Below are 27,018 nucleotides of genomic sequence, written 5' to 3' on the forward strand. Positions count from 1 at the left end.
TCCGGCGGGTTTGAACAAGAGGGGCTTATAATGTTGTTGTTACCTCAAGGGTGACAACTATTTGTTTCTGCTATTAGTGAAGTGATTTTGGAGAGTTGTGTGCTGCCTAGCTGTCCATTTGTTCTATTTGGTGTCCACTTACTGCTGTTGGGTAGAGATCAGAATATTAGCCACCTTTTTTTTGGCTATCTACTAAAGTCCAAGCTGGTAATACGGAGTATTTTTGTTGCAGAGCAGAGGATGCATTTCTTCTTAACCAGTGACCTTTCTTAATGCCTTTTTTTTTTTTGGAAAACTGGATGTACAAGCCAGGCAAGGGTACACTCCCAAGTAGCCAGAGATCATTGAAAGCTTCCAGATTTTCAAGACTTTACCCTTCTGCCTACTTTAGAAAAGTTTCAACATAAAGCAATTAGCTTTGTAGTTTGACTGTACAGAGTTGTGAGCTTGGTTTAACTTGTGGAATTGGTTGCTCTATTGTGGCACGTGATTACCACTTGGAATAAAATCCAATCGTAGTGCACGTAATGTGGTCTTCAGTGTTCAAACATGCAACTTTGCATACCACCATGAGATGACTGTTGAATTCAATGGAACATGCATCAGCATTTACCTAGGGCAGATCTTGAGGGGCAGTTATGTGGGGTAGACCAGTTGCCCTTTCACCACCCTTAGCTAAATTGTAAAGGTTTGCTCATAAAATATTAACATAGTAGCAGAGTCTCTTAATGCTGTATTAAAGCAGTGCTGAAAGATCTGCAAAACCTTTAATGTTGAGCAATATTGCTGCCACAGCTAGTCGTTTGTCAAGCAAATCAATTGATCTGTAATTTCTCACGGTTTTGTGATTGGTCTTCATGCAGTTTTAATTTGTTACTTAAAATATATCCAGCTTGTGTACTCAAGTTCCAATATTCAGCAAGGCTAATGTATTCATTTCATCAAGGAGGAAATGAAGGAGAAGGCGAAAATAGAAGAGGAAAAAAAAGATGAAGAGAAGGAAGATCCCAAGGGTATTCCAGAATTCTGGCTGACTGTGTTCAAAAACGTTGACCTGTTGAGTGACATGATTCAGGTACGTGGTGGTTTTATGAACACAAATTACTTTTCTGCATTGTCACACTTAATTTCTTGTGCCCCTCAATAGTTCCCATTAAACGGGATTAGGGTTTACCTGGTAGATGGGTGTATTGGCCTGTTGGAGTTTTCACATACAGAACCATTCAGTATGATCCTAGCTTGCAGTGATTTAAGTGGACATTTTTTAATATCGAGCACATAAAACTTGGTAGTGTAATAGAATCTCTGCTAATTCTGAAAATTAACAAGTGCTCCCACTTCAAAGGTTAATGATTTCTTGTGTAATGTGCTTGTAACCCCGTGACTTAACACTAGTTGTATAAGGTTGAATTTTGAATATTTCTAGTCAGTATGTAGTGCCAAGTTTTGGCAGGCGCCCTTAAGAAATAAGGCTACATCACTAAATAAAATGAAGGACGGAGTGTTAACTTTTCAAACACTCACCCCCAGTCACAGATCTGGGTTTAATCCATCACTATTTTGCTTGCCACGACACCCCAGTTCAGACTGTACCATGTGCAAATCAGTCCTGATCCTGCTCCCTATGGGAGCACTCCAGCCCAAACTGCCAAGCCAGGTCCTCCCTGGACAGGATTCGAGCATCCTGGGACCAGTTTCATGGTATCACCCTTAATCAGCCAGGCGAGCTTGAATCCAGTGGCGCATGAAGTAACCATGTTGAGCAGCCTTAGATTGCAGGTGCTTTGACGTATGAAGTTCAGAAGCTCATGAAGGCTCTTATCTGTTAAAGCATTAAACGGCAAAAGTGATTCTGTAACCACTGCTTTCTCTCCTGCCATTGGTTGCATAATTCGTTTTTTTTTTTTGTATGCATGGTCACAATTCATGCATTTCTAAAAGCTATGCGTAAGCTGTATTTTGGGATCCCCAGTTTGAAGGTGAATAACTGCTATTTATAGATTATAATAATAAAGGCATGCTCTACTTTGTATATTGTTTAAACTCCTTGTCAATAGTCCTTAGCTTTCAGTTGTCCTTATGTTTTGCACTAATATTTACTTTATTTTTAAAGGAACACGATGAACCCATTTTGAAACATTTAAAAGATATCAAAGTTAAATTCTCAGACGCTGGTCAGCCAATGGTAAGTTTGTAGTTCAAGATTTCTTATAACATTTTGCAAAACATGTTTGTTTTTACATCCAGTTCGTCCTCCACTGGTGGTACTTGAACGGTCTTGTTGCTGTTCTAATGGAACATGGTAAGACCATTCTACTGCCTCCTCTATCGGGGGACTGAACTGTCTCTTCCTGACAAGTAAAGTAGTTACAGACTTGATGTATTGTAATGCTTTTTTTTGTCCCGAGACCCATTTCCTTGCAATTTAGATTTATTTTTAACTTGACTCGTACTACTTCAGATGCCTTCATCAACTGGCAGCCTGAGTCTGGGGCTTGTTAATTGTCAGAAGTGGGACCCAATAAGCAATCCGTTAACATTGCACTCGTAGCTTGAACTTTTACACTCTGGACCCAGTGATTGCTCTTCAGTGGTCCTGGGGAATGCCACGTTAGTGTTGCAGATGTAGCATGGAATTGAATACCTATTTACTTTTGATACTGGCCTCTTGGTGATGGTATGGACCTCACTAACTGGGATGTTCCCTTTACATGAGACTTCAGACAAACAAGAGTACTGTCTATTTATGCTTTAGTGCTGATGAATTACTCTTAAATCTTATTTTTGGCAAGCTATATGAAAAGTTTATTACATTATTCTAAGCTTAGAGTATCTGGTATACAAACCATTTGCTGGTATCTGTCTGCTAACTTGAAACTGACAAATCCAATAGCACTTAATAGCTGTGCCCAGGTTGTAGACATTGCTGGCCCCTTCATCACAAGACTAGTAGGCTGTAGGAAGTTGGCTCTGTATGTGCTATTTCAAAGTAAGGAATAGCATGCACAGAGTCCAAGGGTTCCCCTTAGAGGTAAAATAGTGGTAGAAATAGATAATACTAATGCTCTATTTTGTGGTAGAGTGGTCGAGCAGTAGGCTTATCCAAGGAGTAGTGTTAAGCATTTGTTGTACATACACATAGACAATAAATGAGGTACACACACTCGGAGACAAATCCAGCCAATAGGTTTTGTTATAGAAAAATATCTTTTCTTAGTTTATTTTAAGAACCACAGGTTCAAATTTAACATGTAATATCTTGTTTGAAAGGTATTGCAGGTAAGTACATTAGGAACTTTGAATCATTTCAATTGCATGTATACTTTTCAAGTTATTCACAAATAGCTATTTCAAAAGTGGACACAGTGCAATTTTCACAGTTCCTGGGGGAGGTAAGTTTTTGTTAGTTTTACCAGGTAAGTAAGACACTTACAGGGTTCAGTTCTTGGTCCAAGGTAGCCCACCGTTGGGGGTTCAGAGCAACCCCAAAGTTACCACACCAGCAGCTCAGGGCCGGTCAGGTGCAGAGTTCAAAGTGGTGCCCAAAACGCATAGGCTATAATGGAGAGAAGGGGGTGCCCCGGTTCCGGTCTGCTTGCAGGTAAGTACCCGCGTCTTCGGAGGGCAGTCCAGGGGGGTTTTGTAGGGCACCGGGGGGGACACAAGCCCACACAGAAATTTCACCCTCAGCGGCGCGGGGGCGGCCGGGTGCAGTGTTAGAACAAGCGTCGGGTTCTCAATGGAAGTCAATGAGAGATCAAGGGATCTCTTCAGCGCTGCAGGCAGGCAAGGGGGGCTTCCTCGGGGAAACCTCCACTAGGGAGAGGGACTCCTGGGGGTCACTTCTGCAGTGAAAGTCCGGTCCTTCGGGTCCTGGGGGCTGCGGGTGCAGGGTCTTTTCCAGGCGTCGGGACTTAGGTTTCAGAGAGTCGCGGTCAGGGGAAGCCTCGGGATTCCCTCTGCAGGCGGCGCTGTGGGGGCTCAGGGGGGACAGGTTTTGGTACTCACAGTCGTAGAGTAGTCCGGGGGTCCTCCCTGAGGTGTTGGTTCTCCACCAGCCGAGTCGGGGTCGCCGGGTGCAGTGTTGCAAGTCTCACGCTTCTTGCGGGGAGATTGCAGGGTTCTTTAAAGCTGCTTCTTGAAACAAAGTTGCAGTCTTTTTGGAGCAGGTCCGCTGTCCTCGGGAGTTTCTTGTCTTTTTCGAAGCAGGGCAGTCCTCAGAGGATTCAGAGGTCGCTGGTCCCTTTGGAAGGCGTCGCTGGAGCAGAGTTCTTTGGAAGGCAGGAGACAGGCCGGTGAGTTTCTGGAGCCAAGGCAGTTGTTGTCTTCTGGTCTTCCTCGGCAGGGGTTTTCAGCTAGGCAGTCCTTCTTCTTGTTGTTGCAGGAATCTAATTTTCTAGGGTTCAGGGTAGCCCTTAAATACTAAATTTAAGGGCGTGTTTAGGTCTGGGGGGTTAGTAGCCAATGGCTACTAGCCCTGAGGGTGGGTACACCCTCTTTGTGCCTCCTCCCAAGGGGAGGGGGGTCACATCCCTAATCCTATTGGGGGAATCCTCCATCTGCAAGATGGAGGATTTCTAAAAGTTAGTCACCTCAGCTCAGGACACCTTAGGGGCTGTCCTGACTGGCCAGTGACTCCTCCTTGTTGCTTTCTTTGTTCCCTCCAGCCTTGCCGCCAAAAGTGGGGGCCGTGGCCGGAGGGGGCGGGCAACTCCACTAAGTTGGAGTGCCCTGCTGGGCTGTGACAAAGGGGTGAGCCTTTGAGGCTCACCGCCAGGTGTTACAGCTCCTGCCTGGGGGAGGTGTTAGCATCTCCACCCAGTGCAGGCTTTGTTACTGGCCTCAGAGTGACAAAGGCACTCTCCCCATGGGGCCAGCAACATGTCTCTAGTGTGGCAGGCTGCTGGAACCAGTCAGCCTACACAGATAGTTGGTTAAGTTTCAGGGGGCACCTCTAAGGTGCCCTCTGTGGTGTATTTTACAATAAAATGTACACTGGCATCAGTGTGCATTTATTGTGCGGAGAAGTTTGATACCAAACTTCCCAGTTTTCAGTGTAGCCATTATGGTGCTGTGGAGTTCGTGTAAAACAGACTCCCAGACCATATACTCTTATGGCTACCCTGCACTTACAAGGTCTAAGGTTTTGCTTAGACACTGTAGGGGCACAGTGCTCATGCACTGGTACCCTCACCTATGGTATAGTGCACCCTGCCTTAGGGCTGTAAGGCCTGCTAGAGGGGTGTCTTACCTATACTGCATAGGCAGTGAGAGGCTGGCATGGCACCCTGAGGGGAGTGCCATGTCGACTTACTCATTTTGTTCTCACTAGCACACACAGGCTTGTAAGCAGTGTGTCTGTGCTGAGTGAGGGGTCTCTAGGGTGGCATAATACATGCTGCAGCCCTTAGAGACCTTCCCTGGCATCAGGGCCCTTGGTACCAAAGGTACCAGTTACAAGGGACTTATCTGGATGCCAGGGTGTGCCAATTGTGGAAACAATGGTACATTTTAGGTGAAAGAACACTGGTGCTGGGGCCTGGTTAGCAGGGTCCCAGCACACTTCTCAGTCAAGTCAGCATCAGTATCAGGCAAAAAGTGGGGGGTAACTGCAACAGGGAGCCATTTCTTTACATAGGCTCTTAAATTAACCACAAAAAAATATAGTCTAGGATCTTCCCAGACTGTGGCTTGATAATTTAGTAGCCTAGAATCTCCAGTTGTGCACATGCTTTACTTTGGTCGCCGAAATACTCTTTAAACGATTGAGAAATTGACATGGTCTGGCCTAGTCTTTAGTGCCTTGGACTAAAGACCTTGCCTCACTGGACCTCTGAAACATGACCTTCAATGGTGTCCTTTTTATTAGGGCTCTTTTGATCTTTGTCACCCCGTTAACTTGATTGGGTTTTGGAAGATGTTTTTATTGCCTAGTTTACACGTGTGCTTGTATTACTAGTGAGCGTTTGAGCAGTTGTCTTTTGACCCTCTTCACGCTTTGGACTGGGGGAGGAGGACATGTTCATGGAGTTTCTTGACATTCATCAGTTAAAATGTGCCAAATGTGGATTTATTTTTTTGTTTTATGAACCCCTCCTTTCACAAGTTTAAATTGATCTTTTATAATTTTGCCATGGATATCTGCCTCAACAATAGTAGGGGATGGCATTGCCCTCTAGTTGTATTTGCTTAGAAAATATCTAATTTTACAGAACTGCATTTTGGTGTAAAGATTGTCATGGTGCGATAGTCTTCTGAACAAATTACTACAGTAACTGGCAGTTTGATTACATTTATCTAACGGACATCCTTTCTTTCAGAGTTTCACGCTAGAATTTTACTTTGAATCAAATGAGTTCTTCACAAATGAAATCTTGACAAAATCCTACAAAATGAGGTCTGAGCCAGATGAATCTGATCCCTTTTCCTTTGATGGGCCAGAAATTATGGGCTGCACAGGGTGAGCATTTTTTTATCTGACTTTCAGACTAAAGTTATAGATTTACAACTGATAATGATGATACCAAAGTAGCATTGTCTTCAATTAAATTTTACCAGGCTAGCATATCCACCACTCCACTGAACTGCAGTTAATTAGATAATTTTAAGATCTGTTTGCCAACACCTCTTCTTACTAATCTTTTATTAGAGGCTGTCATTGTCCCCTTCACCCCTAACTTTGCCCCTCACGTTTTTCTTACACCCACTCCAGCATGCAGCACAGGGCAATCGACCAGTCCACTTTAGCCCATTGGATAACTTCACTATGAATAATGGCGTTCTGCCCTTTCACAATGACTACATCGCGCACAATGTAGTTCAAGTGGCGGAATACTAAGCAAATGTGTTCTTTTTGCAACAGAAGTATTTTTGCGTATGACCCATGTGTTTTTTGTTTTTATTTGTTTTTAAATTGGTCCTGGCAGCTTCACCAGCAATGTTGCCAAAAAAACACACATTGAGACCAAAAGGCTGGTGATAAACACCAGTCCTATTGGCTTTTGAGCAATTTCTTTGGTCGGTTTCTTTTTTAACCCCATCTTGATGATCCATGACTGCCACCACATAACATATAGATTAATTTCTCTGTCCGTAATCTCACTACTTCTTGATCTAGTGTCTAAACTGAGTTCTCAATTTGTCACTATTAGGCACACTTTCAGACAGCTCTTGCTGTATTATGAATTGGTCATTTCTCACCTGTAACATTTCATTGCTTTGCTAAAGTGATATGCTTTCATTTCATCTTGACCCTTTCCATACATAGGTTTCTAAAGAGCATTGTTGATTTTGCAGAACTAGTGTGCAGACTGATAATTAACCTCTAAGGTATGAACTCTTACCCAAGCCTTTCTGAGCTTTTTCTTGGATCCTCAGTTTAGATTGTGTAAGAAGGAAAGTATTAAACAGTGACTTATACCTAATGGCTTTAAAGCATTGTTTTTTGTAATTTGTAAAAAGCATCTACTAAAAAGGCTATTGGCATCACTCTCCTGATTTAGAAGCCATCGCAATTTTCTAAGCCCTTATTTTTTTGTTATCCACCTTCAAGAGTCCTAGGACACTTGTTAGCTTTCAGTGTAACTCAATCCAAAGAGCCCACTTTTCTACAAGTCCTAGTTTTCTGAAGTTATTGCTCACCTTCTGAACACACCCTTGGTAGTATAGTGTTGAATTTGTCCTGTTTCAACAGCACTCTTAATCAGATTGGCTGTACCGTATACAATGATACTGATGATTGACTCAGATGCTGCTAGAAAAAGCTTACCAGAATGCAGACCAGGCCTTTGTGCACTACTTTTCTATTATCATGGCTGATAATACATCTGAAACCTTATCACTTACCACTCCTGTTTGAAGCCAAATCACTGCATAGAAAAGGAGCTTTTTAGACATGGATTTTGATTATTCTCTAGTTACTTGCAGTTCAGTTGCTCGGGATTCTCCCAAAACCAGCTATTGCCCAAAAAGTAATGCAGTGATGATGCATGGCTGTTGGATCCTTTCCACCGCTGTAAATATTAAGTGAAATGTTTGTTCTTTCAGGGGAATCATCAGTCATAAGCTCTGAATATTGCTGCCTACATGCGGGGACCCCAGAACACATTAATTATATTTGTATAGAATTAAAATGTGTCTAGAAATTTTTATAAAACATACATGTATTTATGTACATATATGCAGCCCATATTAAAGACTAAATGCCTAATTTACATTGTTTTTGATCCATTTATCAGACTCTGCACCCTTCTACTTCTGATTTACAGAAATGTCAAAATACTGCCTTTATTGAAGAGAAAACAAAGGAAAAACAAATACATTGTTGGCCATTAGAAATGCATTGTTAGCTAAAAGGCTGCATTAAAAGCATGCCAGTGAAATACTGGCACCATGTCTTTAAGACCTCCAGGACCTCCTATAATCCTTCATGCCCCAAAGGTGACAGCTAGGTGACAGGTCAGGATTTTCCTGCTCCTTCAGTGAGGACCCTGGAGCATTGAGCTGCCTTTCTTGGGTTTTAGTCAAAGTATTTCCCAAACGATGTTTTCTTTACTTCACTCGACTTCTTTCACTTATAGGGTGAAAGTGTTTTGTGACAGGAATTTTTTATTTTTTTTCCTGCCAAACACTTTCCCTTTTGGTAAAGTGTCCAGCCTGGAATAAGAAGGTACAGACTGACACCCCTTCCCCAATTCAGTTTGTATTGTCTTGCTATCACTCACCAACCTGAGTCATGCTATCACTGTCAAAGGACTTTAAAAGACAGAAGCTGTCTACATGGCCTTAAAGAGACACTGCTCAAAAAGGAAAAGCAGCCCATTTCAACCACTGCTAAAAGGGCCTGCTGCTCTCCACAAACACAAGAGGCAGATCTCCTGAAAGGACAAGCTCCACTTCTGTAGGTAAAAAAAAAACCTGCTTGTTCCCCCTTGCCAATGCTGTTGAGTATCGCTGTCAACAGACTACACAATGTGAGCGACTGTACATCAGCAGCAAAACACCATAGATGTTCAACGTCCAGGCATACAATGGTGAGCAACCATCACTCACCGTCTGACAGTCTAACAGCATCCAGACCTCTCAGTGTCAGAGCAAGGATCTCAGTTGGCAACCAGATGCTGCCTGACGTTGAGGCAGGGATCCCAGTTTACGGCAACCAGATGCTGTGAGACCATGGTCTCCTTCGATGTCAACCAGGGGTTACTCTGCATCAAGGCAAGATTCTCCATTGTTACTGTCATCCTCAAGGATTTCCATGTCGTTATCAGTAAGGCACCAATCAACTGGCACTGCTCTGCCCATATTCGGATATTTGGGGGGGGGGGGGGGGGGGGGGAGAGAATCCATCGGTCCCAACTCAACAAATACTCTGCCTCAGTGTGACACTGAACAGTCAAAAAAGTGAGTCCTTTGGAGGAGGGACTCGTCACTAGCAAGATGTGTGCCAATATCCTTCTCAACCTGCATCCATCAGCCAGGCAAGTGACATCCCTTCTAGGATCCACGACATGTAATTTCATTGTTCCCAATACCTGTGTACACATGAGACCTCTTTAGCAGAATCTAGAGGATAAGTGGGATCAGTTCTCAGACCTTTGGGACAACAATCACCCAGTCTCCATCTGTGGAAGGGGCAATTCCATGGTAGTCTTAACAGAAAAATAACGGACGAATGGTGTTCTTATTCACAAGGAAACTCAATCTCCGCGATTCACCTTCCTGGAGTCCAGGGCATAGAAACTGACTCTATAAACTGAAACTTCACTCACGACTGGATACTGCACAACAACGTAGAAGATATTTTTCAGGGATGGGGACACCCTCATAGACCTGTTTGCAGGTGAAATAAACAAAAGTTCCAGACTTCGCATCCAGGTTCTACTGACCAGGGACAAAAAGAATCCCCTTTTGATAAGTTGGTCAGGAACATTTCTGTATGTTTCCTCCTGTTCCTCTGATAAAAACTGTCATTAACAAACTATAGAGCCAGGACCAGAATGATCCTGATAGCCCCAGAATGGCCCCGCCAGTGGTATCCAAATTTTCACCTATAGGAAAGACCACACAGATTGAACCCCCCCCCCCCCCCCCCCCAAAGCTAAGCTTGACCAGCTTGTCTCCTGAATACCTGGAGTATGGACACTTGGGCCTGCCTCAGGAATGCATGAACATTCTCATTCAAAAACCATCAACCAGATGTTTGTATTCTGTCGAATCGAGAGGTTCTTTATGTGGTGTAATCAGTCGTATCATCCACATTCTGGATCAGTAAGAATACTACCCTATCTCCTATATGACTACATCTTATTTATAGTTTTCCTCTAAAGTGCATCTTGCAAGTCTTCCTTGCCGCACCTTACCTGAAAGACTGATTTTCTTGCTGCTATTACTTCCACATGCAAGTTCAGCAAAACTGTGTCAAAGAGCCTTAGTGTTCCATGCCAACAGGGTAGTGAAGAGAACTCCATATTTATCTTCCTAAAGTGTTGTCAAATTTCCATATTAACTAGAAAAATCTCACTCCCTGTTCTTTCCTAACCCGTCCACACCAGCAGAAAGAGCTCTACACTCTTTGGATTTGCAGAGTTCTGAAATTTTATCTGGACAAGTCTAAAGGAGACCGTCTGACCCACCTGTTTGTCTATGGTACCATTAGGACAGGTCTTGCCGCCTCTAAACAATCCATTTCTGTATGGATAGTTTCTTGCATAATGTTCATTTAGCAGTTGGCCAGCAAGCATTTGCCTACCAACTACAAAGCCTACTCTACAAGGGGCAAGGCAGTAACAGCAGCCTGCTAGAGAAGGTTCAATCTCTAGTCTACTAAGCTGCTATTTGGAGATCGAGGCATACTTTCACAAGGCATTACGGTCTAGATTCAGATACTTGGACACCGGTATGGCAGGCCTTTTTCAACCGGTCAACTGCTTTTTGCTTCCTCTTCGCCTGTAGGGGTGTGGGATGGGCTTGCTATTCTAGTCAGTGCCAATGACTATTGATGATCCCCGGGAAGAGATGAATAACTTACCTGTAATCCTAGTTTTCTATCCGGGTAATTCTCATCAGTCATAAGAAACACGGCCTGCATCCCTGGACAAATCTTGCATACAGCAACTTATAACACATACAGCAGTTAATGCATGGTTGTCCTGTTCCACAGTAAAGTGCGCAGAGACATAAACCAGCAAAAACCGAGTCCAGCAGATCATAAAAACAGGTCAGAAGGAAAAAAAAGACCAGGTCTAACAATGTATTTTCCTTTTTCTCTTCAAGGCTGTATATTGCACTCATTTCTGTAAACAGTAAAGTCTGAGTCTGGTAAATGGCTATTAAAGAAATGATGTAAATTAGGCATTTTAGCCTTTAAAATTGGTTGCATAGATGTATGTATATATTTTATACAATTTTGAGATACAATTTTTATTCTACACATATATAATATATATTCAATGTGTTCTGTGGTCCCCTGCATAGGCAGGAATAGTCAGTGCTTATGACTTCTGGGAGAGATCTAGGATTACAGTTAAGAATTCTAGAATTCCGATCTGAATGTTTCCTTTGTTCTTTTAGGTGCCAAATAGACTGGAAGAAAGGGAAAAATGTAACATTGAAAACTATAAAGAAGAAACAGAAGCATAAGGGCCGTGGCACAGTTAGAACGGTTACAAAAACTGTACCAAATGATTCGTTCTTCAACTTCTTCACTCCTCCAGAAGGTAACTATGGAGTCTTACTCACTTGTTTACATCTTTACCTGTGCATATTCAGATAATGATTCTATTTTTTCTGTTACAGTTCCAGAAAGTGGTGAACTGGTAAGTAAAACAACCTAAGATGTTGAAATTTGTCTAAATTGTTAACGTTTGAATTGTAAATCATAATTTAATGTGGCTGGTTTGTCCTACAAATAACACATCTGCATATAGTATCACCTTCTTCCGGCAGTTTTTTTTAGCTGGGGCTACCTTGTTGTCTCAACCCGTTCTATCTGCCAATGGCCTGTTAGTCTCACCACAGGGAAAAGAATACGGTCTTCAAGGTGCTCACAGTAGGACTCATTTGATAGTTTCCCCTGGGCTTGCCTTTCAGGGTGTTGCACTTCAAGGTGTTTCCCAGTGGCCTTGCTGCTTCCCATGAACTGGTTATCAGAGGTGCTAAATATTGGTACACCAATTGCAGGACTCTTACAAGGTCTTAAGGTGAACATTGGGGTGGTGTTCTTTGGTTTTGGAAAGTGGTTTACTTATTGTGCTACTTTTGGGCCCATTTTACTTGCCGGAAGAAACAACTGGCATAAATCACAGGAAAAAGTCTCATAAGTACTCATATTCCAGTTGTAAAGGTTTTTTATTTTTAGTTTGGAAGGTCATAAGTATTTAAACTCCATGGATAGAGGGTTCAAAATGACTGTAAAGTGGCTGATTAATGTAGTTCTACTATTTGAATAGTACAAAGCACCTATTGCATCTTTCGTAGAAGCTTTAACAAAGAACTAGATTTTTTTTATCACTTAAGTAACCTACACTATTTTCCATGTTAGTTTGTAATGGGGATCCTTTTCTGCCCAATTCACACATGTATCCTGTGATTCTGCAGATCTTTATATTCCTAAGTGCAATTCTCACGGCATAAGGAAACAGACCTAGGGCTCCTTAAGAACCCATTACTCTGCACCTAAACCGACCCTCTACGTGAATTTCTTGTATCCTGATCAAGATGTTGCCATGTAAAACAAAGCGTGCAGCAAAGCATCAACTCCTGCATTGTCAAGTGGCCTGTTATGTGCTACTTGTAGGATGCAGACGTGGAAGTCTAGTACTTTCTCTGGTATTAGTCTGTTTCCAGACCAGATTCTGTTGGCAAAACAGCTGAGGAATATATGTGGTTAATGTTTCCAATCTTATACCAGTTTTGAGCTTCAATCTATTCAAGCTTCTGGAGTTTTTGGCAAAATAAACTTTGTATTGTAGAACAATTTTTTATTTGTATTCCCAGTTCTGCGTTTTGAGACCAACCAATTCACTGCCCTGAATTATTGGGACCGCAAGGCACCTTGTTGGTGATTGGTAAAGGGGTATAATTTCTGAAATATCTGGACCCTGTCAGCAGCTACCATTACAAGTCTAGATGGAATAATTAAGTTGGTGACTTGTTTTTTTATAATGAGCAATTAGCAGTTCTGGTTATGCACATGCCTGCATTTGGAATGGTTCCAAGTATGCAGTGTGTAACTTTTTAACTCCCATTTTGCAGGATGACGACGCAGAAGCAATCCTTGCTGCAGACTTTGAAATTGGTCACTTTCTGAGGGAGCGTATTGTCCCACGATCAGTGTTGTACTTCACCGGTGAAGCTATAGAAGATGACGATGATGTAAGTAAATGTCATGCAGTTCTCTGTACTGTTGGGCAAAGTTTTGATTTGGGTATATCCTGGCCTGAGCCTATGGTCCGGATTGTGCTTGATGTCAATCCCCAAACTGCTAATTTGAAGATAGGGAGCAAGGAATTTAGGGGCAGAAGCTGTTTTAGAGGATCAAACTCCTGTTTTTTTTTTTCTCTATGCAGAAGTAAACCAGTCAGGTCAGTATATCCACTACCTATGACCCTCATTATTCAGAGGCAGCTGTACTGTATCTGTTGGCTGTACTCATTTGGTGTTATGTACCCTTGCATAACGAACCAGAGTACAGAACTAAATGGCAATCGACATTAACTGCATGGTAGCTGGCACATGTTCCCTTTTGTGATACAGTAGACTCCTGGGATTTAGTACTCCAAGCCTCTCAAAGTACTTGCGGCAACATCTAACCTCATAGAAAAGATCATTTTCTTTATACTACTGAAAAGCACCTTCTCTGTGCCTGAGAATATTTAACAGAAAACATTTCACACTCGTTAGGCAATCACCATCTAGCAGATGCCATTAAATGGTTTAGTGACTTATGTCAAATTCACCTGTAGAACACTGACTGAGAAGAGCACTCTTAAATGACAGAAAATGGCTTGCGCTGTTTAGCTGCTTCTCAAAGGAAGATTACTCTTCCACATGGGCAAGGGAAGAATTTGTGGCGCAGTCTGCTTTAAGTCTCATAAATCATAATCTCCTACCTCTCCGGTCACAAAATGGAATAAAAATCAATTTTGTAACTCCTGTTTTGGAAAAAGGAATGCATACAAGACTGGGCATCCAGCTTGTGGAATAAAGAACACTTAAGAGCTATTTTTCCAATATTTAAACTGCTAGGAATAAAGGCAAAGCAGGTACACTTTATGTTGAAAGCAACAAACATTATAACAGTGTTGCTTATAAGAAGGTAATGGCTTTAAAATCCGAACAAACTTTTTTTTTTGGAGTTTATTTTAGGTACCGTGCATTAACACTGTCTCAGTCATAAACCTTGAATTGTCCTGCATGAGATCCTTTTAAACTTCGGTATATCCAAATATAAATGTGAAGCTTTTAGTAGAAAATGTGCTTAAAAGGAACCCCTCACTGTGGTAGGATATAGCCGAACAATATAGGAGCACATCTCAGCGAGAGACTGCTTACAAGCTGAGACAATGGTATTACACCCCAACACACTTGCGCACTTTTCCCTCGACCTCTCTACTTTGTTGGTGCTGCAATTCTACACTGGACAACTTCCTCCACATTTGGGGGGCCTGACCCCTTAGCCACTTTCTGGAAAGGAATCCTGAGCCACATCGAAAGGGTCACTGAGCCCCTGACACTCAAAGCTATGACACATGGTGGCTGGCTAATGATAGCCCATAGGTTAGCTGCCACTACAGAACTTATTCCACTCCACTGGAAGTCTGTGGCCCCACCATTAGCCCAGTTATTCACATGCCTTTGGACGTATTGGCCATAGAGCACTTCTCACATAGGGTAGTGTTTAGACACAGTTCACATATTGGTAACCCCTGACCTGCTTGTTAACGATTGTACACAGGGTAGACAGTCTTTTACATTAGTCTCTTTTGTAGGAAGCTGGCCTGGTCTGTAGTGAGCACCTATGGTGTTTTCACCTTAAACCATGTCCAGGTATCTCCTCTTACTGAAGTGTAGGCAGTGTCTAGGAAGCCAGTGCTCTTGAGGTAGCTGTGGATGAGCATCCAAGATTTATCTAGGAGACATGCAAAGCTTATGCACTACCACTATAGTTGCACAGCGCTCTCACTTGAAAAGAAACATGTTAAAAAATAAAAGTACTTTAATATGGTAAAACAAATATTAGAAAACGTTCGATGGCATCTGTCGCTGTAGATACACATGTTGTGCATAGCCCGCCATCTGGTGTTGGGTCGGAGTGTTAAAAGTTGTTTTTCTTCGAAGAAGTCTTTCGAGTCACGGGACCGAGGGACTCCTCCTCTTTGTCTCCATTGCGCATGGGTGTCGACTCCATCTTCGATTTTCTTTCTGCCATCGGGTTCGGACGTGTTCCTTTCGCTCCGGGTTTCGGAACGGAAAGTTAGCTAAATATCAGAAAAATTACGTCGGTATTTTTGCTTTCGGGATCGGCTTAGTTAAAATCGACACCGAATCGAAGAGTGAAGAGCTCCGGTACCCTTCGGGGTAGTTTTCGATCCCCCTTCGGGGCCTGGTCGGCCCGACCACGTGTAAAACAACGCTGATGGAACGGACCCCGTTCCGTTTCTGTCCTAAATGCCACAACAAATACCCGTATACAGACCAACATTTGGTCTGTAACCTGTGCCTGTCGCCTGAGCACAGTGAAGAGACTTGCGAGGCCTGTCGTGCGTTCCGGTCCCGAAAAACTCAGTGACCGTCGAGCCAGAAGACTGCAGATGGCGTCCACGCCGACAGCTCACCGAGAGTTCGAGGAACAAGAGGAAGAAGAAACCTTCTCGATCAATGATTCGGACTCCGAAGTATTCGACGACCAAAGAACTGAGTAAGACGTCGAAGCCAGCACACAAAAAAAGTGACAAGGCCCAGGGGACGCCACTGCCACCAAGCCATGGCTCGACCCATAAATTCGGTGACCGACCATCGGCACCGAAAAAGGCCGAAATGGTGCCGAGATCGTCCGACTCCGGTTGAGACACCGGCACACAGCCTTCTCGGGACCGAGAAAGTGCTGTTGAAAAACATCGGCGCCGAGATATCGGAGCCGAAACTGCTCGACGCAGAGACAGCGGCACCGAGGAAGATCGACGCCGAGAGGGTTCGACTCCGAAAAAGGTCACTTCGGAGCCGAAAAAGAGTACAGACAGGGTTTCGGTGCAAAAACAACCCGCAACCGACCCACCTACCGGTTCCTATTCAGAGGAGCAATCACTGTCCTCTCAGATGCGAAAGCATAGATTTGAGGAAGAGTTGCAATCCACCGAGGTGGACCACACTCAAACGTATTTTTATACAGGAAGGAACAGGGAAAATAAGCACCCTTCCCCCTATTAGGAGAAAAAGGAGACTGGAGTTTCAATCAGACCAAGCACCACAAACAAAAATGGTGAAAAAGGTAACTCCGCCACCCTCTCCTCCACCTGTAACTAACGTTTCACCGGCACAAACTCCATCACATTCCCCGGCTCACACCACCATGAGCCAAGGTGATCAGGACCAAGACGCTTGGGACTTATACGACGCCCCGGTGTCGGACAACAGTCCAGAGGCGTACCCTACAAAGCCCTCACCACCGGAAGATAGCACAGCATTCTCACAAGTGGTGGCTAGAGCAGCAGAGTTCCACAACGTGTCCCTACACTCGGAACCAGTCGAGGATGACTTCTTATTCAACACCCTCTCCTCCACCCATAGCTCCTACCAAAGCCTGCCTATGCTCCCAGGAATGCTTCGGCACGCAAAGGAAATCTTCAAGGAGCCGGTCAAGAGTAGAGCAATAACACCAAGAGTGGAAAAGAAATATAAAGCACCTCCCACAGACCCTGTTTTCATCAGCTCACAGCTGCCACCAGATTCCGTCGTAGTAGGAGCAGCTCGCAAGAGAGCCAACTCCCACACATCTGGGGATGCACCGCCCCAGATAAAGAGCCGCAAGTTCGATGCAGCCGGAAAGAGTCGCAGTACAAGCTGCAAACCAGTGGCGCATCGCTAACTCAAGCACTACTTGAGCGCTATGACAGAGCCCATTGGGACGAGATGCAACACCTCATTGAGCATCTACCCAAAGAGCTACAAAAGAGGGCGAAACAGGTGGTTGAGGAAGGACAGAACATATCTAATAATCAGATACACTCCTCTATGGATGCAGCGGACACAGCTGCAAGAACAATGAACACATCCGTGTCTATCAGACAGCACGCATGGCTACGAACGTCTGGTTTTAAACCAGAGATTCAGCAGGCAGTGCTCAATATGCCATTCAATGAGAAACAACTGTTCGGACCAGAAGTGGACACGGCGATGGAAAAACTCAAAGGACACTGACGCTGCTAAAGCCATGGGCGCACTCTACTCCCTGCAGAGTAGAGGCACTTACAGCACCTTCCGCAAAACATCCTTTAGAGGGGGGGTTTCGGGGTCAAGCCACACAAGCCAGCACCTCACAGGCCACACCGTCCAGCTACCAGGGACAGTACCAAAGGGGAGGCTTTCGGGGCCAATACAGAGGACAATTCCCTAGGAATAGGGGAAAATTTCAAGGCCCCAAAACCCCTACAACCAAACAGTGACTCACATGTCACTCATCCCCTCCACACAACACCAGTGGGGGGGAAGAATAGGTCAGTATTACCAAGCATGGGAGGAAATAACTACAGACACTTGGGTCTTAGCAATTATCCAACATGGTTATTGCATAGAATTTCTGCAAATCCCTCCAAACATACCACCAAAAGCACAAAATTTATCAAAACAACATTCAGACCTTCTGGAAATAGAAGTTCAAGCATTATTGCAAAAGAACGCAATAGAACTAGTACCAAAGACACAAACACAGGAGTTTATTCCCTGTACTTCCTAATACCAAAAAAGGACAAAACTGAGACCAAACCTAGACCTCAGAACACTAAACACCTACATCAAATCAGAACACTTTCACATGGTCACGCTACAAGAAGTGTTACCATTGCTAAAGCAACAGGACTACATGACAACCTTAGATCTCAAAGACGCGTATTTCCACATACCAATACATCCGTCGCACAGGAAATACCTAAGGTTCGTATTCAAGGGAATACATTACCAATTCAAAGTATTGCCCTTCGGTTTAACAACTGCACCAAGAGTCTTAACAAAGTGCCTAGCAGTAGTGGCTGCACACATCAGAAGGCAGCAAATACACGTATTCCCGTATCTAGATGACTGGCTAATCAAAACCGACTCACTGACAAGGTGCTCGCACCACACAGATCAAGTCATGCAAACCCTCTACAAACTCGGTTTCACCATCAACTATGCAAAATCACACATTCTGCTGTGCAAAGTACAACAATACCTAGGTGCCACAATAGATACAACAAAGGGAATAGCTACTCCAAGTCCACAAAGGGTTCAAAATTTCCAAAAGATTATACAACGCATGTATCCAACACAAAAAATACAAGCGAAGATGATATTACAACTACTAGGCATGATGTCCTCATGCATAGCCATTGTCCCACACGCAAGGTTGCACATGCGGCCCTTACAACAGTGCCTAGCATCACAATGGTCTCAAGCACAGGGTCAGCTTCTAGATCTGGTGTTGATAGACCGCCTAACATACCTCTCTCTTCTATGGTGGAACAACATAAATTTAAACAAAGGGCGGCCTTTCCAAGACCCAGTGCCACAATACGTGATAACAGATGCTTCCATGACAGGGTGGGGAGCACACCTCAATCACCACAGCATACAAGGACAATGGGACGTACATCAAAGAAAGCTGCATATAAATCACCTCGAACTACTAGCAGTTTTCCAAGCATTAAAAGCATTTCAACCACTCATAACTCACAAATACATTCTTGTCAAAACAGACAACATGACAACAATGTATTATCTAAACAAACGGGGGGGGACACACGACGCAGCTGTACCTGCTGGCACAAAAAATATGGCTAACGAGCTGACGAGCTCTGGAGAGGCACCTGTGCGCCAGTGAGTGGTACATAAACCTGAGAAGACTTTTGGCGGCATTTCAAGCAATCCCACAGACTTGGCTGCTCTCTGCTGATGACGGGCTAAACCTAGAAACACGTGTCCAGAGATACACAGCACTTGCTGCACCTACTTAGGTGAAAGACTTTTGATTACTTTTTCAGCACGAAACAAAGTGACTGCATTTACCATGATGCATTGGGGCTAACTTTTTGCTTGAGTGTGAGGCAGTGTGCTCCCCTTTTTCTTTTTGTACAAAAAATATGGCAATGGGCAATTCACAACCACATTCGCCTAATAGCACAGTTTATTCCAGGGATCCAGAATCAACCTGCAGACAATCTCTCTCGTTCACCAACAGGTCCACGAGTGGGAAATTCACCCCCAAATTCTAAAACCTTACTTCAAACGTTGGGGAACACCTCAATTAGACTTATTTGCAACGAAGGAGAACGCAAAATGCCAAAACTTCGCATCCAGATACCCACACAGGCAGTCTCAAGGCAATGCCCTATGGATGAACTGGTCAGGGATATTTGCGTACGCTTTTCCCCCTCTCCCTCTCCTTCCATATCTAGTAAACAAATGGAGTCAAAACAAACTCAAACTCATACTGATAGCACCAACGTGGGCAAAGCAACCATGGTACACAACACTGCTAGACCTATCAGTAGTACCCCACGTCAAGTTGCCCAACTGGCCAGATCTGTTAACGCAACACAACCAACAGATCAGGCATCCAAACCCAGCATCGCTGAATCTAGCAATCTGGCTCCTGAAATCCTAGAATTCGGACACTTAAACCTCACACAAGAATGTATGGAAGTCATAAAGCAAGCCAGAAGACCATCCACTAGACACTGCTATGCAAGCAAATGGAAAAGATTTGTTTGCTATTGCCATCATAATCAAATTCAACCATTACACGCGTCTCCAAAAGATGTAGTGGGTTACTTACTACACTTACAAAAACAAACCTGGCCTTCTCTTCCATTAAGATACACCTAGCAGCAATATCTGCATACCTGCAGATTACCCATTCAACTTCACTATTTAGGATACCTGTCATTAAAGCATTTATGGAAGGCCTCAAAAGAATTATACCACCAAGGACACCACCCGTTCCTTCATGGAACCTTTATCGTCTTAACCAGACTCATGGGTCCACCCTTTGAACCTATGCACTCTTGCGAAATACAATTCCTAACCTGGAAAGTTGCGTTTCTCATCGCCATCACATCTCTAAGAAGAGTAAGTGAAATTCAGGCGTTTACAATACAAGAACCTTTTATCCAACTACACAAAAATAAAGTAGTCCTAAGGACCAATCCAAAATTTTTGCCAAAGGTTATTTCACCGTTCCACCTAAATCAAACTGTAGAGCTACCAGTGTTCTTCCCACAGCCAGATTCCATAGCTGAAAGGGCACTACATACATTAGACGTCAAAAGAGCACTAATGTACTACATCGACAACTAAAAACATCAGGCAAACTAAACAACTGTTTATTGCATTTCAAAAACCTCACGCAGGAAACCCAATCTCGAAACAGGGTATAGCCAGATGGATAGTTAAGTGCATCCAAATCTGCTACCTTAAAGCAAAAAGACAACTGCCCATTACACCAAGGGCACACTCAACCAGAAAGAAAGGCGCTACCATGGCCTTCCTAGGGAATATTCCAATGCACAAAATATGTAAGGCAGCCACATGGTCTACGCCTCACACATTTACCAAGCACTACTGTGTAGACGTGCTATCAGCACAACAAGCCACAGTAGGTCAAGCCGTACTAAGAACCTTATTTCAGACTACTTCCACTCCTACAGGCTGAGCCACCGCTTTTGGGGAGATTACTGCTTACTAGTCTATGCACAACATGTGTATCTACAGCGACCGATGCCATTGAACTGAAAATGTCACTTACCCAGTGTACATCTGTTCGTGGCATCAGTCGCTGAAGATTCACATGTGCCCACCCACCTCCCCGGGAGCCTGTAGCCGTTTGGAAGTTAGCTTCAACTTTGTACATTTGTAAATATGTTAAATCTTAGTTAGGTACATACTTATTCACTCCATTGCATGGGCACTATTACTAACAAACAACTCCTACCTCACCCTCTGCGGGGAAAACAATCGAAGATGGAGTCGACGCCCATGCGCAATGGAGACAAAGAGGAGGAGTCCCTCGGTCCAGTGACTCGAAAGACTTCTTCGAAGAAAAACAACTTGTAACACTCCGACCCAACACCAGATGGCGGGCTATGCACAACATGTGAATCTTCAGCGACTGATGCCACGAACAGATGTACACTGGGTAAGTGACATTTTCATTCTAGGCAGTCCCCCTAAATGGAGGTAAGTAGACAATAATTCTATACATAATAGCAATCCGTATGGTGCAACAAGCTAATAGTAATAGAAAATAGTGAGGGCTCCAGTGGAGGTCCAATCTATATACTAAGTGAAATGCGAGGTAGTTGCAGCAGGCACAGGTAGTCAGTGAGGCCCAGTTAGCACACCCAAAGAGTACCATGTTGCTGGAGCAGGAGAGGGGAAACTCTGCTTGGTATGTTGGAGTGCTGGAGGCCAGGGCTACACGGAGCCTGAAGATCCCTTGGAGCAGGAGCAAACATGCCTTGGTAGCTGCAAGAGTTACAGTTCACAGGGGTACTGTCTTGGGAAGACAGTAAGTGCTTGACTCTTTGCCAGTTGCCGTTGTACTCCACTCCACGGGAGATGCCTTCTTGGTGCAGGCTGGAGTCTTGTCAACCTCAAAGGATGCACAGCAGGAGAGATGTTGAGGTTCCTGGAAGGAGCAAAAAACGTTGCAAAGCAGAGTAGTTGCTGGAGTTACAGATTGTTGGTTCCTGAAGAGTCCAGTGTCCAGAAGATGTTGCAGAGAAGTCCTGGAGGAACCTTGCATGTCAAATCCGAGGACCCACCCAAGAGGGAGACCCTAAATAGCCCAGGAAAAGGGGGGGGGGTCAAGCAGCAGGAGGTCAGAATCATGTCTGTGGGGTGGCATCAGCACAGGCTGCCTGGAAAACCCCCAGAAGACTGGTAGGAGCAATACTTGGGGTCCTCTAAAGTGTTTAATTGTACACTTTATGTAATGCTGTTAACTCTTTATACACCTTCTACACGACTTTCTTGGGTTCGGCTATTCCTACCCTTGATCACTAATCTAAGCCAATTTTCTTAACTGTTGTATTGAATGATGCTGGTGCTCCTCAATTTATTTATACGTTGTCTTTGTCTTGTAAATTTCGATAAAGATTATTTTTTTTTACAAATGGAAGCCCTCTGCAACCTATTGGTATGCTGAATGTCCATTTCTTCATCTTCAAAAAAACAAGTAAGCCAAATTGTCACTACACTAACAAATGTGACTAGAAACCCTTCATAAACCTTTTTTAAAAAGGGAATAGTGATGTTAGCAGATTGTGCTATAGCATGAGTACTCGCAAACCTTTTCCCAGTGGCCAGAATGTTTGGTCTGTGATGTGCCCAAGGGCTGCATCGATGCCAGCGGAATGGAGGTTGGGCGAGAGGGGGTTGGGAGTATTGGCAGTTAAATATCAATAAGCGAAGGATTTCCATCTAGTGGTTACATTGATCAATATGAAACTAGAAAACCTTGGATTAATGTTGGCTTCCCCAATTTTCCCGCTTATGTGAACCTAGGCAATTGCTTAATTTCACTTCCTCTCCTTTTTCTTCATTATCACAAATTAGTTCATCCAAATCTGGGTCTGCACCGTACAAAGTTGCTCCTGTGTAATTTAATAAACTATAATCATGTATAATAGGAACCCAGGCCACTCAAAGTGCACATAACATCTGACTTGCTTGTTTAATTTCCTATTGGCGTATTTGTCAAGGTAGGGGTAAAAATGACTGTTTCAAAATTAATGTTTGAAAACTATCACATTTAAATGAATACTTCTCATTGCACTGATACAATAAATTATACTTGGGTGAAATGGACTGCATGTTAACTTAACACACTTTTTGAATTTTGAAGTGACTGTTATATTTTTACACTTTTGCTGCAAGATGTCTTTAAAAATGAACGTGCTTCTAAAGTGAAGCTGAGGACTCCCTGGTTACAGCCTTTCCTTAACACCAGTTAACATTAAAATAAATGATTGCCTCTCTATGATCTTTATATAGTTAGAGCTGAATCGAGTGAACAACCCTGTACTCCTGTTGCCCAGGGGGCCGCATGCGGCCCCTGGGCTGTACTTTGAGTACCCATGTGCTATAGAGTACACTGCTAAGACCTTTAAGAAGTGCACTGCTCTGTTCGATCATGCCACACAAGTGATGAGGCAATGTTTAATGGCAGTGGTTCCCGACCTCCGGTCTGGGGTCCACAATTGCTTAGAAAATGAAATATTATGAACAGAATGTACAGTTGAACTTTAAATCGTACTGTAAATTTAAAGAATTTGAAATTGGAGGCTAACACTTAAATTGGTGTCCTTGGATTAATTTGTGAGCAGTGTAGGTGCATCAAACACCATATAGTATGGACAACGTGTGGCTGCAAGTGATTTTAGAAAAGCTACATCCTTAATCATTTTTATTGTGTGCAAATTAAAATGTTATCAGTTGTTTGCTGAACGCTTCTTTTGTGTATTTTGCGGTTCAAATCAATGTTTAGACGGAATCACCAGCTTCCAGTAATGACTCAGTTGGGGGTCCCAGATTCCGATAATGCAGTCGGGGTTCCCAGGTTCCAGTAATAAGATGGGGGGTGGAGTAGGGGGGGGCCACAGAAGTCAAAAGGTTGGGAACCACTGTTTTATGGCTTCTGGATAAAGGATCTTGAAATGTTGAGCACAACTCTTGGTGGTTTGCATTTTGCTTTAGAAATATTTCTAAACCATTCTAACTCGTGATTCATCCGGTCATTTAGGGGTGTATTCCAGTAATTTGCCAGGCAGAATTGCTTTTTAGGGTTGAATGCGCAAGCGCTCTGCCCCTGTTGTAATCTGTTGGCTTTTAACCACACCCATGTCATGCCCATCAGTTTAGTTGGTTTGTAGGCTTGCCTTTCAAAATTTGCTTAATTTCATTTGTGAAAGTCATGCATACATCATGCCTTTCCGGGTGTTTAGCCCTCCTCCAGAGCACCAGTGAACTACTGGAAACATAAGAGGCTCTGTCTTCCGTATGATTTCTGGACTACTTGTAGGAAGTTGGCTCTGTATGCACTATTTCAAAGTAAGGAATAGTATGCACAGTCCAAGGGTTCCCCTTAGAGGTAAGATAGTGGCAAAAAGAGATAATAATGCTCTATTTTGTGGTAGTGTGGGCGAGCAGTAGGCTTATCAAAGGAGTAGTGTTAAGCATTTGTTGTACATACACACAGCCAATAAATGAGGAACACACACTCAGAAACAATTCCAGGCCAGTAGGTTTTTGTTATAGAAAAATATATTTTCTTAGTTTATTTTAAGAACCACAGGTTCAAACTACATATAATATCTCATTTTAAAGGTATTGCAGGTAAGTACTTTAGGAACTTTGAATAATCACAGTAGCATATATACTTTTTACATAAAACACAATAAGCTGTTTTAAAAGTGGACACAGTGCAATTTTCACAGTTCCTGGGGGAGGTAAGTTTTGGCAGGTAAGTAAATCACTTACAAGTCTCAGGTTTGGGTCCAAGGTAGCCCACCGTTGGGGGTTCAGAGCAACCCCAAAGTTACCACACCAGCAGCTCAGGGCCGGTCAGGTGCAGAGGTCAAAGAGGTGCCCAAAACACATAGGCTTCAATGGAGAGAAGGGGGTGTCCCGGTTCCGGTCTGCCAGCAGGTAAGTACCTGCGTCTTCGGAGGGCAGACCAGGGGGGTTTTGTAGGGCACCGGGGGGGACACAAGTCAGCACAAAAAGTACACCCTCAGCAGCGCGGGGGCGGCCGGGTGCAGTGTGCAAACATGCGTCTGGTTTTCAATGGTTTTCAATGAGAGACCAAGGGATCTCTTCAGCGGTGCAGGCAGGCAAGGGGGGGGGGCTCCTCGGGGTAGCCACCACCTGGGCACGGGAGAGGGCCTCCTGGGGGTCACTCCTGCACAGAAGTTCCGTTCCTTCAGGTGCTGGGGGCTGCAGGGTCTTTTCCAGCCGTCGGGACTTTAGGTTCAGGCAGTCGCGGTCAGGGGGAGCCTCGGGATTCCCTCTGCAGGCGTCGCTGTGGGGGCTCAGGGGGGACCACTTTGGTTACTCACGGTCTCGGAGTTGCCGGAGGGTCCTCCCTGAGGTGTTGGCTCTCCACCAGTCGAGTCGGGGTCGCCGGGTGCAGTGTTGCAAGTCTCGCGCTTCTTGCGGGGAGTTGCAGGGGTCTTTAACTCTGCTCCTTTGAAACAAAGTTGCAGTCTTTTGGAGCAGGGCCGCTGTCCTTGGGAGTTTCTGGTCTTTCTTGAAGCAGGGCAGTCCTCTGAGGATTCAGAGGTCGCGGGTCCTTTGGAAAGCGTCGCTGGAGCAGATTTTTTGGGAAGGCAGGAGACAGGCCAGTAAGACTGGGGTCAAAGCAGTTGGTGTCTTCTGTTCTTCCTCTGCAGGGGGTTTTCAGCTCAGCAGTCTTCTTGTAGTTTCAGGAATCAAAATTCTTAGGTTCAGGGAAGCCCTTAAATACTAAATTTAAGGGCGTGTTTAGGTCTGGGGGGGTTAGTAGCCAATGGTTACTAGCCCTGAGGGTGGGTACACCCTCTTTGTGCCTCCTCCCAAGGGGAGGGGGTCACATTCCTATCCCTATTGGGGGAATCCTCCATCTGCAAGATGGAGGATTTCTAAAAGTTAGTCACTTCAGCTCAGGACACCTTAGGGGCTGTCCTGACTGGCCAGTGACTCCTCCTTGTTTTTCTCATTATCTCTCCTGGACTTGCCGCCAAAAGTGGGGGCTGTGTCCAGGGGGCGGGCATCTCCACTAGCTGGAGTGCCCTGGGGCATTGTAACACTAAGCTTGAGCCTTTGAAGCTCACTGCTAGGTGTTAAAGTTCCTGCAGGGGGGAGGTGTGAAGCACCTCCACCCAGAGCAGGCTTTGTTTCTGTCCTCAGAGCACAAAGGCTCTCACCGCATGAGGTCAAATTCTTCTCTCAGCAGCAGGCTGGCACAGACCAGTCAGTCCTGCACTGAACAATTGGGTAAAATACAGGGGGCATCTCTAAGATGCCCTCTGTGTGCATTTTTTAATAAATCCAACACTGGCATCAGTGTGGGTTTATTATTCTGAGAAGTTTGATACTAAACTTCCCAGTATTCAGTGTAGCCATTATGGAGCTGTGGAGTTCGTTTTTAACAGACTCCCAGACCATATACTCTTATGGCTACCCTGCACTTACAATGTCTAAGGTTTTGCTTAGACACTGTAGGGGCATAGTGCTCATGCACATATGCCCTCACCTGTGGTATAGTGCACCCTTTCTTAGGGCTGTAAGGCCTGCTAGAGGGGTGACTTACCTATGCCACAGGCAGTGTGAGGTTGGCATGGCACCCTGAGGGGAAGTGCCATGTCGACTTAGTCATTTTCTCCCCACCAGCACACACAAGCTGGCAAGCAGTGTCTGTGCTGAGTGGGGTCCCTAGGGTGGCATAAGACATGCTGCAGCCCTTAGAGACCTTCCCTGGCATCAGGGCCCTTGGTACCAGGGGTACCAGTTACAAGGGACTTACCTGGGTGCCAGGGTTGTGCCTATTGTGGAGACAATGGTACATTTTAGGTGAAAGAACACTGGTGCTGGGGCCTGGTTAGCAGGGTCCCAGCACACTTCTCAGTCAAGTCAGTATCAGGCAAAAAGTGGGGGGGGTAACTGCAACAGGGAGCCATTTCTTTACACTACTTTTTCTCCATTTCCTACGTAGCGCAATCTCGCTGCTTTTTCTTAACGCTTTGAAGTTGACTTAGAGCTGTACCAGTGCTACTGAAGTGCTTTCAG

At 44.3% G+C, this 27,018-nt stretch overlaps 1 protein-coding gene across 4 annotated transcripts in view; it reads left to right on the forward strand.

The window, feature by feature from the left end:
• The window catches only part of NAP1L1 (nucleosome assembly protein 1 like 1), a 73,522-nt gene that overhangs the window by 14,775 nt on the left and 31,729 nt on the right, over nucleotides 1-27,018 (forward strand). For 2 of the 4 annotated variants that reach the window (XM_069229579.1, XM_069229577.1), the window contains exons 7-12: nucleotides 947-1,075; nucleotides 2,114-2,185; nucleotides 6,321-6,460; nucleotides 11,572-11,717; nucleotides 11,797-11,816; nucleotides 13,255-13,374. In XM_069229579.1, the coding sequence (XP_069085680.1) occupies nucleotides 947-1,075; nucleotides 2,114-2,185; nucleotides 6,321-6,460; nucleotides 11,572-11,717; nucleotides 11,797-11,816; nucleotides 13,255-13,374 (627 nt within the window). The remainder of the gene's footprint in view (nucleotides 1-946; nucleotides 1,076-2,113; nucleotides 2,186-6,320; nucleotides 6,461-11,571; nucleotides 11,718-11,796; nucleotides 11,817-13,254; nucleotides 13,375-27,018) is intronic. The other 2 variants (XM_069229578.1, XM_069229580.1) reach the window with 1 other exon arrangement.

This window comes from Pleurodeles waltl, chromosome 4_1, assembly GCF_031143425.1.
Source record: "Pleurodeles waltl isolate 20211129_DDA chromosome 4_1, aPleWal1.hap1.20221129, whole genome shotgun sequence".
Classification (NCBI taxonomy): Eukaryota; Metazoa; Chordata; class Amphibia; order Caudata; family Salamandridae; genus Pleurodeles; species Pleurodeles waltl.